The 15,707-nt window shown below is 32.3% G+C and overlaps 1 protein-coding gene across 1 annotated transcript; it reads left to right on the forward strand.

Annotated features, from left to right (window-relative positions):
* Positions 1-2,712: 2,712 nt before the first annotated feature.
* On the forward strand, positions 2,713-7,880 carry LOC143923145 (uncharacterized). Its single transcript, XM_077446679.1, has 2 exons — positions 2,713-4,331; positions 7,370-7,880. The coding sequence occupies exon 1, from the start codon at positions 3,211-3,213 to the stop codon at positions 4,231-4,233; it is 1,023 nt and encodes a 340-aa protein (XP_077302805.1). The 5' UTR covers positions 2,713-3,210; the 3' UTR covers positions 4,234-4,331; positions 7,370-7,880.
* Positions 7,881-15,707: the final 7,827 nt, after the last annotated feature.

Genomic DNA, 15,707 nt, shown 5'->3' on the forward strand with positions numbered 1-15,707 from the left:
CTTCATCCAGCAGTAGATGGTGAACGGCTGTAGATGATGATGATTACGTAGACAAAATAATTTTACACTACTTTTCATACTATATTTGCAAATCACATTTAAATAGATACACATGTACATACTAACAAACAAATATGGATTTTTTTTTGTGGGTCAAATCAATACATTTGTTTGTACAAAGTACATATATACAAAGTTTTTGCAAAACCAAAACCTTCAATGATTTAAGAGCTACCTCGTAGGCATTTATGAACAAAGTTTGTAAAGTACCTACTCGCTTATAAGTGTCCTAAATATAGCCCCGTGTATTTTCTACACACAAGTCTAAAGCATTTATTACAATTCTGAATATTATATTTACAATATTATGTTATTGCATAATTTAATGTGAAAGTTCCTAAAATAATTCCCACGGTAGTCATTAATAAATAATTAAATATTTATTAATATGTATATGTATGTAGATCTGCATATAATATTACGCTGTTAATTCGGCGAGTGGGGGGTTAAACAAGCGTGATAGAAATCCAGTATATTCAAGCAACAACATCACCAGTCACGCGCTGTCTCCGTGAATAATTCAACCGGAATGAGGGGTCCATCTGACCCCGGAGAGAGAGAACGGGCCGCATGCCGCAGTGCAGGGATTTCCAACCCGATCTTCGCGGAGCACTCATAAATTTTACTTTAACCATTTTTTTCTCACGCTTAAAAGAATACAGATTCAATATATCCGAAATAGAAATATTCGTATAGGAAAATGTATCGACATAAAAGCGTAAAAGGTTGTGAATAAAATAGCAAAACTTCAGAAACACATCTTTGACCTTGTCTACAAACATCGCAATTACACATTTACCATAAATTTATAAATTTTTCAAAACCTTTAACTATATACATACTTTATACTATCAAACGAGCAATAAACGGGGCACAGAATGTTTATTAAATAGGATTTATTAACCCTTTTCAGGTAGTTTGCAAAACCTTGTTTGTATGGTTAAATATGGCTACCTAATTTCTATGAACTTATTGAAATATATATGTATATATATATATATATATATATATATATATATATATATATATATATATATATATATATATAATATATATATATATATATATATATATATATATGTATATATATATATATATATATATATATATATATATATATATATATATATACAAACAAAATAAAACTCCCGCCCGAATGTTCCGCCTTCTTTCGCCCCCTAACTTGACTTTATTTTGATAATTTGAGAAAATGACTTTATTTTGATGATTTCAGTTAATTTAAAAAAAAGGAGATTTATCACATACATACATTTTTTGTTTAAGATATATATGTTACAGTCGAAGTGTTTGTTCATGATCATAGCAGTTTGTTCATACACGAACCATTGATTTTAGCTAAATGCCAAAAATAAAAAGCTATCTTCAAATAGCCTCGCATGAAACTTTTAGCTGTCTAAACTTTTAAGCTGTAAAATATTTGAGATTTCAAAATGCCAAATATTTAATAGGAATATCCTGTGAAAATCACATTAAAACTTTGCTATAATTCCACTATTTTTTGTAAATATTGCAACCCAGGGTAAATATACACACATAGAGAATGGAAGAAACGATTGAGAATACTTAAACGTATGCCTGATAGTTTGTGCATAAATATATGTACTAGTTCGCTTCTCAATTTGCTATTTTGTGTATACCATAGCGGACCAGATTTGTTCGTGTATGAACAAATTAATATATTTATTAACGAACGGAATGTACATACACTTGGATTGAAACATATACATGTGTATATGAGCCGTTATATTGTGAAATTTGCGTATTCTTCATTACGATAAATATCTCGCAAAACATTAAATATAATGTTTTTCGTGTTTCAATATTTAAAAATACTGGTGGCCTGTAATGCGTTTTTTCAAGTGTTTCGAGATTCTGGACATATCGTATTAAAATAAGTGATAACAATTTGTAAATTAAGTAAAATAGAAATAGCTTTTTTCGAACTGAAAGTTGGACTTCCACCACTTTCAAATATAACGGCTCATAAGCACTCCATACTCTCAATTTCATATCCAAACCCCTACCTTAAATGAATTTAACATCATGAATATATCGAGCCCTAATATGAAGTAGTCGTTAAAAAGCATTGAACTTATGAACTCATTGCAATTCGGTGGGATGTTACATTTGTAGTCTATCAGCAGATTTGCATAATTTGATAAATTCAATAGTTTCAACAGTCGCTTAAATGAGAGGAGATGAAAAGTATGCTAATCAATTGTCGTCTAAAAATCTGGAACCACATCAGGACCGCGCCCTATCGATTTTAAGCACACTCCTCTGAAAGAAATGGGCCGCACCGCAGGAAAGCTATTACCGAGATTGAAAATTGAAACAGCGCTGCAAGTACTGACTGCATGCGGTGCATAAAATTTCAATGCATCCCAGAACTTTTATGACGGCAAAGCCTGCTGCGAGCCTTCAACGTTGTGCTTTTGACATGTGTCTTAACCCTGAGGAGACCGCCACGGGGCAAAGATCACCTCAGAAGCGCACAAGCACGTCCTGATCACTAAATAAGAACACAAAACTTTTCAATTCCGCCCCGAGCCATAGTTCAAATTCGAAATACTTTTCTTTTTTGGCTCAAAAGGGCAGCAGATTAGGCACGTGCCTAATGTGGCGCCATAAGTTGCTAGGTAGCATAATAACTAGCTGGTTCGTTGTTTTGCTCGTCCGCTATTTGGATGCTTTTTTCGTAAATATTGTCGGTTAATGGTGTCGTGCTTTGCATATTGTGTAGAGTTATTGGTGTTGCTTTAATTTTTGATTAAAATTTTTGCAATTGTGATTAAATACAGTGGTTAAACTGATTTCTAAGGTTATATTTTAAAGATAATTTTCACTTGAAAAAAAAAAAAAAAAAAAGAAGAAGAAAAAAAAAAAAAAAAAAAAAAAAAGTTCTTTTGTTTCTTCAAATAATATTCGTTTGGCAACGAACGTGATCAAACTGATTTCTGAAATTATATATTAACTCTCGAACCCAGAGCATATTTACAATATTACAGCATAATGCAACATTGTTAAACAAAAAACTATTTATTTCATACATATTTTTGTGCGAAATTTTGAGAATATTCTCTTATTTAAATTATAAATTGTGACGCTAATAACTAATAATACTTAACAATGATTTGCTATAAATGCAAAAGTGTTGTGTTGTTGACTAATTATGTGCTGTGCGAGCTTTGTGAAGAACCTTTCCACCATGATTGTGTGGGGATTTCGGAAACAAAATACAAAAAAATGACGTCAAAGAATAAGGAAAAATGGCGATGCGTTTCTTGCCGTATCCATCCTAACCCCCTTCCGCCGTCTCAGTCCTCATCACTAATGCTCAGTTCTCAAGATTCAGTCATCAGTCCTCAGCCATCTTTATTTGATATACTTAATGAAATTAAATGCTTTCGAGCAGACTTTAATACCATGAAAAATGAGTTTGAAAACATAAAATCTGTAATCACAGACATAAACAATAAATTATTCACAATAGAGGCTAAGTCTGATGAATTTGATGGGAGACTAACCACTGCTGAAAAGAAAATTTCCTGCTTTTCTGATGTAAATAAAGGTTTAATTGAGGCGCAAAATACTATTGTTGAACTGAAACAAGAAAACAATCTGCAAGATCAATTCTCTAGAAAAAACAATGTAGAAATATCCGGCATACCTATGAAAAAGGGTGAAAATCTAGTGTCTATATTATATGACTTATGTGCTGTCGTGGGTCACAAATTGTGCGACACAGATATTGACACCATACACCGTGTGCGGCCGTACCCGTCCCAGGGCGTTGCAGGTTCACAGCAACAGCAACAGCGAGAGGGCAACAGCGATGTGAGTGTGCGCACGTCATCAGTGGTCGTACGGTTCACTCAGCGCCGTCGTAAGGACCTGCTGATGGCGGCCGTGCGCGCCCGCCGCGGCATCACCACCAACGACATCAATATTCCAGGCCCGCCCACCACCCTATACGTAACGGATCACCTTACACCAACGAATAAATTATTATTGAAGCGAGCACGCCAATTGAAAACTGAATATAACTACGCCTACTTGTGGGTTAAAGATTGCAAGATCATGATTAGAAAAAGTGCGAGCTCCAATATCATACAAATCTCAAAAGAATCAGATCTTTGCAAAATCAAATGACTAAGTGCAATATTAAATTTTAATAACCTAATAATTATCTATGCATTTATTGTCTACTGGTCTGCATCACATATTATAATGTATGTGCAAACAATTATGTACGTATGGCTATATAATTTATTATTTTTATTATTACTATATAACTATGCTATTTACATATATTTTACTCATAAACTAAAAAAGGTACGAGTTCGTTTTTATATTTGTGTCCATGTATACCTTTGCATTTCAACTGGTATCACCAAGGATGGTTTGCTTAATAATTCCATATCTTTATCTGTGTATGCAGTTATGTGTATGTTTATATGCATATATCTATTTTCATTTATGCATATGGATATTTATATTTATATCAGTACGTGCTCTATCTACTTCCTTTTTTACAATGTCTTCTAATCGTCTTGTCATTTATTATCAAAATGTCAGAGGTCTCCGAACTAAATCTGACTCTTTTCTTCAAAATGTATTAGTTAATAATTATGATATTATCTGTCTATCAGAAACTTGGCTAAATGACTCATTCAATAATAGTGAGTTTTTTGATGCCAGATATCAGGTGTTTCGACGTGACAGAGATTATTCTCTTCATAACCAAATATTTGGTGGTGGTGTAATCATAGCTGTGAAAAATAATCTACCCTCTGTCATTCAAAATAATTGGTTAACTTCCACAGAAGACCTTTGGATTACTATTACCACTAAATTTTTTAAACTAAATATCTGTACTGTCTATATTCCTCCTGGTAATTCTCACCAAACTCTATTAGTTACCCATTTAAATAAAGTATCTGATCTAATAACCATTTATCCAGAGGATCGATTCATTTTACTCGGTGATTACAATCTTCCCACTATTGATTGGACAAAATACGACTCAAATCTGCATCTATTTCCTTCCAATTGTATTAATTTTTCTTCCCTTTCCTTTACTCAATTCTTATCTTATAATAAACTTTATCAATACAATTATTTGTCAAATACTAATAATCGTATTCTTGACCTAGCTATTAGTAGTTTCCCCTTATATATTTCTCGTGCTGACTCTACGCTAATCCATGAAGATTCTCATCATTTATCCTTTTGCATCTCAATAATTTACAACAAATCTTCACCCTTGAATTATAATTATAATAAAACTTTCCTCTTTAGAAAAGCTGACTATGCTACAATTATTCCAATTTTAAGCGATATCAATTGGAATTCACTTTTGTCCAATTTAAATATTGATTTAGCTTGTAAAAAATTTTACGATACCTTACAAAATATTATTGAATGCCACGTCCCTTTTACTCTTAAATCTAAGCGTACCAAATATCCCCCTTGGTTTACATCGTCTCTTATTAAAATAATAAAAGAAAAAAACAAATTCCATAAAAAATTTAAAATTTATTCAAATCCCTTAGATTATCAAAGTTTTTCACTATTAAGAGCTCGAATTAAAAAATATTCTTTAATCTGCTTTAGAAATTATATTTCTCTTATTCAAAATAATATTAAAACTAATCCCAAATCATTTTGGTCATATATAAATTCAAAAAAAAATACCTCCTCTTCATATCCTTCCGTAATGTATTATGGAAATAAGTCGGCTTCACATGGTTCTGAAATCTGTACCATTTTTGCTGACTATTTTGACTCCACTTTCAATAGTGATTCTACCATTAACCTTTCTATCTCTAATACAGATACTTCTTCTTGTAACTTATCTACTTTTCATTTTGACTTATCTACTGTACTCAGTCACATCAACTCTCTCAATGTTAATCTTGGTGCGGGTTGTGATGGTTTGCCTTCTTTTTTCCTTGTTAAATGTGCTGTCCCATTATCTCTTCCCATAACAATCCTTTTCAATCTTTCTATGTCGAACGGTAAATTTCCTGACTATTGGAAATTATCTTACATCACCCCTATTTTTAAAAAAGGTGATAAGAATCTTATTGAGAATTACCGTCCTATATCTAAACTATCTGTCATTAGTAAAATCTTTGAAAAAATTATCTATAATTTCCTTTTCTCCAATTTCAAAAACTACATTATACCTGAACAACATGGTTTTTTTAAGGGGAGATCGGTAGAGACTAACCTGCTTAATTTCACTAGTACTCTCACATCTTATATGGACAAACGAATCCAAATAGACGTCGTTTATACGGATTTCTCTAAAGCTTTTGATAAAATCAATCACAACCTTTTACTCAATAAACTTTGGTCCCTTGGAATCCGAGGAAATTTATTTCGTTGGATCTCTTCGTATATACTAAATCGTCACCAAATCATAATTCTCAATGGTTTTAGATCATCACTTAGACATATTCCTTCCGGTGTCCCACAAGGGTCGCATTTAGGTCCCTTATTCTTTTTACTCTATATTAATGATATCTCATACATCTTCAAACATTCCTTTATACTTCTTTACGCTGATGATTTAAAAATTTACAAACCTATATACACCATAGACGATTGTCATAAGATACAAGAAGATCTAGATAGATTCTCTATATATTGTTTAAATAATGATCTTTTTATTAATCTAGAAAAATGCTCTATTTTAAATTTCACTAGAAATAAGTCAATTATTACTAATCAATATCAATTAAATCATTCAATCCTTAACACGTCATCTTCTATTAAGGATCTTGGTGTAATACTCAATAATAAACTAGATTTCTCTGAACATATTTCTTTTATTACCAACAAAGCATTTAAATCTCTTGGATTCCTACTCCGCTCAACAAAACCCTTTAATGATCCTTATGTACTAAAATTACTTTATTTTTCCTTTGTAAGGTCTCACCTTGAATTTGCCTCAATTATCTGGTCACCTTTTTATTTATCCCATATTAATTGTATTGAGAAAGTTCAACTTAAATTTATTAAATCCTTACGCTACCTTTTTCCTACCTATACCCATTCTACTGTTTCCGACATTTTAAAAATCCTTTCTTTTAACAATCTTTCTGTCAGGCGACGACATTCTGATGCTATATTCTTCTTTAAGCTCATAAATGGTTTCCTTGATTGTTCTGATTTACTGAATAAGGTTAATTTCAGAATCCCAGTTCGATACCCTAGACGCGTTACACTCTTTTCACTTGATCCTTTCAATACTAATTCCCAAAAATATTTTTATCTGCAGCGCGTTTATCGTATGTTTAACGGAGAGCTGAATGAGGTTGATCTGTTTGGTATTTCCCTACATCAATTCAGGTCTAACATCAAGAGAATCTTGACCGATTGATTCATTTTTTCTTCTATTCTATTTTTCCAATATTTCCATTATTTTTATACTTTAGTTTAGTTATGTAATGTGCTATTTAATCATATTATAGCTTTCATTCCTTTCCATTTCATTTGTTTATTTTGTATTTACCTTTTTCATTTGTTTTTTATATTTGTAAATTTCAATTTCTTCTTATATTCTATCTTATAACCTTTTCCAAATATTTTAATACTATAGTTTAATTATGCAATGTACTACATATTTTGTCATGCCTTTATTCTTTACTTTTTAATTTGTTTTCCTTATATTTATCTTTTTCATTTTTGTAAAAATCTATTATTGGACTCGGGTGTTACATATATTATTTATTTACTTTTTGTGTTTTTTATACCTATCTCTGTACATCCTGTCTGTTGATTTTTCAATTAATAAAATAAAATAACCAAGGGGCGCCGTGAGGCACCCTCATTTTTGATTATAAAAGTGAAAAAAGAAATTGGCATCCATTAAACTTATGAAACCTTCTATATTCAATTTAATTTATATACTCACAATACAGACTACAAAATATAATAATTTATGATCAAGGCAAGAAATCAACAGTCAAATATCAACGAATAAAACTATAAAATAATAAACTGTAGTCGGTACAAATGGTTATTTGGAATTTCATATTAGTAAAATACTGCCAAAAAATTACGTTAAAAGAAATATTGGAAGTATTAAATAAATAAATAAATCTATAATCAATTTTGCATCAGCAAAAACCAGGAAACTTTTATTTAAAACATTTTTTGATAGTGTTTGAATATTTTATTTTACGTTAATATTTTATTATATCTTAATCTAATTTAATTTTATGTAGTTTTTAAAATATGTTCCATAATAACAAATTCATTTGGAAAATTTTATTTTATTCATTTTTTAATAATATATACTAGTGGTTTTACCCGGCTTCGCTCGGTATTTGTACTATAAACCGCTTAAAAATGACTTATCTAACAGTAAACATTTAATTAAATTTATTTTAATAGTTTTATTTTATATACTCGTACATTTATTTGAATACTCATATGTTTTTTTTTCATTAAATTAACTGTCACGAACAAACAAACATATATACTGTCTCTTTCAAAATTATTTGTATACCAGAATCCGGCGTCTGCGCCCCCGGAGCCTTCGCCTCCAGAGGCTTCGCCCCCTAGGGCTTCGCCCTCGGTGGCTGTGCCTCCTTGGTCTTTGCCCCCGGGGACTTTGAATCGAAAAAAATCGAATCGGCGCCTATGAATCAAAAAAAAAAAAATCGAATTTGTCGACGACGAACGAAAGTTACATACTTACATCCATACATACATACATACATATGTATGTATGTATATGCAAAGTCTCTTTCCAAATTATTATATACATATATTAGAATGAAGATTTAACATGCCTATTTTGAACAAATATTTGTAAATTTCATTTTGTTTTTTTCTTTATATGTATATATTTCTTCAAAATGAACCGTTTATAAAATTTCTTGATTAAAAATAACCAAGGTGGAGGGGGCGCTAAAAACCAATCTGCCTAGGGGCGCCGTATGTATGCCCTCAGGCCGGGCATGTACATTACATACTACATATATCTATTATTATATCACCAGATGAAAGAATGTTCGATTCGGGGAATGAATAGTAAGCAATCACACGTCAAAACGCATACAAGATAATCCCAAAGATAAATCTCCGTTCGAGATTTGATTTGACATCCTCGAGGGTCCTTGGAAGAATTAAGAGCCGCCCCGCCGCAAATCGTCAATTTTCGAGCGTCGCTCTGCCGTCGAGACGCGGAGAGATATAGAGGAAAAGAGAGAGTTTTCACCATGAGTAAAATTGTTTTTCTCCGACGGGAAATCATTTTTTTCGCTCGCTTTTACCTTATTACGATTGTCAGTCGAGTGTCACGCGCGCGAGAGCAACTTGTCACCGGAAATGCTCGACGATGTGATGCTGAAACGCGCGCTGAAATGAGTGCTTTGACACTCGCATACGAATACGCAGAATTTACTCAATATATACGTACAATATATGCGTTCAAACATCCACCAACACTTTACCTCAGGCTTTTTATATCATGTAGGAAAACGAACGAAAATGCTCATCGAAGATAAACGTATTTAAAATTTTAATTGAAAAACATTGTTTGGTTGCAAACTTTCAATTTAAATTCCAATGTATTAAATATAGAACCTTATATTTTTTCTTCAATTAGAAATGGTTTCTGCTTGAAAATTGACAGCTATATAAAACGACGCATTTAAATGAAAAAACAGTTGAAATTATCACTTTAACGAAAACATTTCATTAAATCACCGTATTATACATTTTCAAGTACCAAAACGTTTCAAAATATAATATTTCGACCATAAAAACTTTACCTGAAATTTAATTTTCAATATTTTCTTTTTTCATTAAAGCAAGGTAAACTTTTGCAAAGTTTACTTACAGCGCTTATCTTTCAATTTAAATTTAAACTAAAAAATGCTCTCACTTTAAATGTATGTAGTGTTGTAAAGCCGTGATTGAAAATATTTAAAACGCCAACAATATAGATTTTCACCTTTCAATTAAATTTCAGTGCATATTAAAATCAATGTTTACTATCCAAAATTTTTGAATTACACGAATATAAGTTAGTATAAAAATATCTAAAATATTAATAGAGTTTTCGAAGTTGAGATGAATGTTTTAAATACATAGATATGTGAAATTAATATTAAGTGCATTTGAGCGAATGAACGCCGTTTTTAAATCAAAAAATGCCGCTGTCCAATGCACTCAAAGAAGTATGGAACGTTGTATGCTTGGCATAACGAGAAGAGATTGAATTAATGACCATTCAATACTAGTAAAGATATTATATAATTGAATGAATGATTAGGTTGTGTAGCTAGAAGAATGGACGAAATGTAGATAAAATAAGTGCTTGAATTGTACCCGAGGGAATGTATCTATGAATGTATGGAAAGGATAAAAAGATGACGATGGGAAGACGAAATTACAAAAATGTGTGGGATGAGAAATGGATGAGAGTTACGCAAAAAAAAGACGAATTGAATAATGTTGGGAAGGCTTTCATCTAGCAGTGGATGGTGAATGGCTTTAAATGATGATGATGTACATGTACGAATTTATCACAAATTGGTCGAATTCTCCTCACCAAACATTTTTGAAATGTCTCAACACATATTCATACATATATTATAATATAATTCTCCAACACCAAATTATATTTATGCATACATATGTTCACCACATCCATTTCATATTGCAGTGATATACCGTTATATGTACATATGTATGGAGATGCAAGATATCCACTGTACGCATGTACTCAGACATACCCTTCTCAAGAGACTTCACGTGGGTCTTATTATGCGTATGACACATCTGCTTGCGTATAAGATTATGCTTATGAAATGAACAATCACTTTATTTTAATTATTTAATATAATCCGAAATTCATTAGACTGAATTTCAGACTTTTGAATTAATTTAACAAGCTTTCGAGACTTTATATAATATAATAATATAAATATAATATATTATATATAATAATTACCATGTGGTGCTCCACTGTACATGGAATATAATATTTTTATTTGTATTTAATATTTTTTTGTCTCACTATGTTGCTTTCTTGTTTATATATTATTATGTATGCGCGTCAATTTAAATAAAATAAAATAATAATTTAGCCAGCAGCATAGCTCGGTCGTTAAGCTTCTACCTAGCACTGAGAGGCGCCGGGTTTGATCCTATGAGATGACCTCGATTGAAAAGATTTTTATTGTTGAAACGGTTCCCGATTAAATTGGCTAAAAACCTTCCTACCTACTGTGTCACCACTATTCGAGTATGATTAATGTACAATTCATATAAATCTCCTTAATTACGAGTTTTCAGTGTCTCGTTATTCATTGACTTGTGTAATAAAAATGCTGCATTGTTTGTAATTGGCCAGGAAGGCGCATTGAGGTTTACCTAGAAGGGCTTCCTGGAATATTTGTATGTAAAAAAATAATAATAATAATACTTCATACACAGATTATAATATTGTAGTTAAGATATTTTAGATTATTTATAATTTGGACTGTTAAACTAATTAATTATTATAAATCATCGATGGGGGGGGGGGGGGTTTCAGGCCCCGACATTAAAGCATTCAAACATTTCATTTTAGTAAATATTGTACTGAAAAGTACATTAGTACAGTTTGTATATAAATATATACGTATATGTACAGTATGTACAATATATACATATATGACATATGTAAATATATACATATAGGTACATATGTAAATATATATATATATATATATATATATATATATATATATATATATATATATATATATATATATATATATATATATATATATATATATATATATATATATATATATATATATTTATTTATTTATTTATTTTAAACAGACCATTGTGGCATAACAGGAATTCCTAAAGCGCCACAATGGTCAAAAAATATAACACAAAAAACAAAAAAAACAAAATAACAATTAAACATAAACATAAATACATCTACATACATAAAAAATAGTATTTATAATAACAGATAAAGTAAAAATATCAAATAAAATATAGCATAAGGAATGCCTTGCACCTACAGCCAGTTTCAATAAATATGTAAGAAACAACTACAAATACAAAACATCCCTGTAAGGCCCAAATGGAAGAGAGTTAATCAAAATTTCACTCATAAATCACAATCAATCATGAAAACAATTATGAGCGCAGACTACCAGATAAATGGGTTAGAGTAATTTCCGACAATTTACGCTCACTAAGGTGGAAAATATCACATTCAGTCTCGGCAGCAACGATTTCATTAAGAAGTCGGATAGCTCTTGGAATAGGAGCCATTCGAAAAAGGACTGTGCGGGCAGGAGGTACAGCCAGCAAATGATGATGTCTACCACGCACATAGTGAATAGGGACATAAAGCCCCAACTGCTCCAGCAACAACGGGTATGACGTATTACCACGTAAGAGCAGGAGAACGAAACGAATTAATGAGAAGTTTCTCCGAAGTTCAAGGGAATTATACCCAAGCATGCCCAAAAGGAAAGGAGTGGGGTAGAGATATGGGTAATACCCATATTCTTTCCTATATAGGAAACGAAGAAATGCTTTTTGCACTTTCTCAATCATCAGAGAGTAATTTGCTTCATGCGGATTCCACACAATCGCATTATACTCTAGCTTACTTCTCACAAGCGAATTGAAAAGCAAGCGAGAAGACAAAGGATTGGAGAATAATCTTGCATATCTCAAAACAAATCCAAGTCGACGAAAGGAAACGTCAGCGACTTTTTTGATATGGTTGTGAAAGGTGAGCTGAGGATCAAAAGTGATACCCAAATCGACAATAGATTCCAAACGCTTCAACAAGACGGATCTAATGGAATATCCGTGACAATAGAGTGAATGTGCACGTCCATAGCTCATAATTGCACATTTGTTTAAATTAAGTTCAAGGCCTAAACTAGAACTGAACTCCAAGACAGCGTTAATATCAGCTTGAAGGAGAGAGGCTTGCCTCTCATCCTTGACAGCAAAAAATAATTTAACGTCGTCAGCAAACAAGAGACATGATGCATTACATAAAACTCTAGGGAGGTTATTAATAAGAATTGTAAATAGTAATGGGCCTAAAGTGGACCCCTGAGTAACACCAGATCGAGTAAAAAATGAAGGAGATTCATAAAGACCATATCTAACAAATTGCTTCCTATCACTAAGATAAGAAGCAAAGAGTTTAAGAAGACGCGTTGAAAAACCCACTTCAGCTAACCTGATCAAAAGAGCGTCATTATTGACTTGATCAAAGGCTTTACGAAAGTCAAAGTAGGCTACATCAACTTGCTGACCAACGTCAACTTTAGACATGATCAAATGTGTGAAGCAGGCGAGATTAGTGGTAGTGGAACGACAGGGTGTAAAACCATGTTGCTCATCACACAATAATCTTTTAAACTGCGCAAGAATCAAACGGTGAAGGATGATGTCAAAAATTTTGGGAATAGCCGAGATAATAGCAATAGGTCTATAATTTTCAACCTCATTTTTAGAGCCACTCTTATGAATAGGAATGACTCTAGATAATTTCCATTTTTCAGGATAATTACCAGAAGCAAGAATAAGGTTAAAAATAAACTGAAGAGGCTCTAAAAGCGAATTACAGCATACCTTTAATACGTCAGGGGGCACACCGTCAGGCCCAACAGACCCCTTCAGCTTCATAATAGCCATCCTAACATCTCCCAGCGATACCCGCGGAATGTCTATACCGACACCCTCAGTACCAATTTGTGAAGCCAAACTAGCATTAAGGGATGGTTTTCTCTGGTCAAAGACAGAGCTAAAAAATGAAGCAAAAGCATTGGCGATCTCAGGACCGTCAAAACTTTTATTACCAAATGAGAATGAATGCTCAAGACCATGTGAAATATGCTTACTCTTAATAAATCTGAAAAAGTGGTTAGGATTAACCGCAATAGCACTCTCCATCTCATTAAGATAGACAGTATATCGCTCACTCACACCACGTTTCACGATCTTCCTAAGAGTCCGGAATTTCTCATAGTCACAAAATGATTGGCTACGTTTCCATCTTCTATGAGACAGCCATTTTGCACGAACATCAGCTATAAGTTTGCACCCAAACCACGGCGGAAATACCCGCCGATGTTGTTCCGAATTAGGATAACTGATGAATATATATATATATATATATATATATATATATATATATATATATATATATATATATATACATTATTATTGGTACATATGTAAATATAAACTATTTTACAAGCTAAATTTAATGCATTCTAATTCGTTTACTATCAGAGTTTGCCAACTTATCTGATTTTCATTGAAATGGTTTCTGCAAATTTGGCATCCCTGTCCCTATATCTCTCTCAAATTTCGAGATATTCAGCGTTTCGCTGTTTTCATAAATGCTGCAAATTTCTCCGTAGATGTCTATGTGGATGTTGATCGTATTTTCCTTGTATAAATGCTTACAATGTAAATTGTACTTCTGTACATTATTTGACCATAGTTGTCGTGTTTAATTATAAAATTGATATTTCTTGATCTGTATTGTACCCTCATTGGAGCGATCTGTAAGATAAGTGTACATACACAATTGATTGAATAAAAAATAAATAATAATAATAAGTTGTATTCTCATTGTAATATTGATAAAATGATATTGACTCGTTGTCAATTTAGAATTAGAATCATGATACAAAAGAATAAGATAAATTTTTAAACGGAACTGGATAGGCAGCGTACCTTTATACGTTGACATATCCGAGCCCATTATTTAAATATTATATTTTATAAAAATTTTCAACTCAAAGGAGGATAACAGTGTTCAAATGTCGCTCATATACAGGTGGCCTATAAATTCTATGGGTCGTTTTTACCGACCCACTCTTACACCGCGCGGAATAATCGACCCGCAATTGAGATAAATGCGCCACCTACACACTCATATATATACTTATATGTACATACATATATGTACATATACATATATAAAAACGCACCCACACAGACAAACACACACCGACACATACGCAAAGTTTCCCCTTCGCTCACTGCCACGCGGCTAATACTGCGCTTTATCTGCACGGCTGGAAAGTTTTTCTTCGTTTTTTTTTTTGTTCTTTTTCTTTTTTTTCTTTCACTATTATCTATTCTCGACCGCTACGCTCAATTATTCAACCGCGCAAAGCGGAGGAGGCCGGCGGCCTCCCAACAATCGTTGCCGCGAATACACAATGAGACCTCGCCCGGTATTGCCCGTTGTTTATTAATGACCGGCCGTAATTGGTTTCCTTTATTTTATTTTATTTTTTACGTGCTGTTTTTCTCTTTAAATAATCCGCCATGATTAATTCGGTTCAGACCGCACTAAGTAGGGAAGGCGGCATCCATTTTCCGGCCGTTAATTTACGTGGAAGCGTCTCGACGCTCACAATTACCGGCTTGATTTTGAAAAGGCAACGTCAACCATTGTCGCACATCTAAGATCAAATTTAGACAAAAAACGTATACATATGATTTCATTAGTTTTGAGTGAAAGTATAAGAATATATCTATTGAATGTAAGTATAAAAGATCTAAAATGGGAAAATAAAATGTTCGTAAATAGTTGTGAAAAATGAAACGTTAAG

This window comes from Arctopsyche grandis, chromosome 3 (assembly GCF_051622035.1).
Source record: "Arctopsyche grandis isolate Sample6627 chromosome 3, ASM5162203v2, whole genome shotgun sequence".
NCBI lineage: Eukaryota > Metazoa > Arthropoda > Insecta > Trichoptera > Hydropsychidae > Arctopsyche > Arctopsyche grandis.

Coding starts and splice junctions, on each gene's coding strand:
- LOC143923145 (XM_077446679.1), top strand. CDS start 3,211: ATGATTTGCTATAAATGCAAAAGTGTTGTGTTGTTGACTAATTATGTG.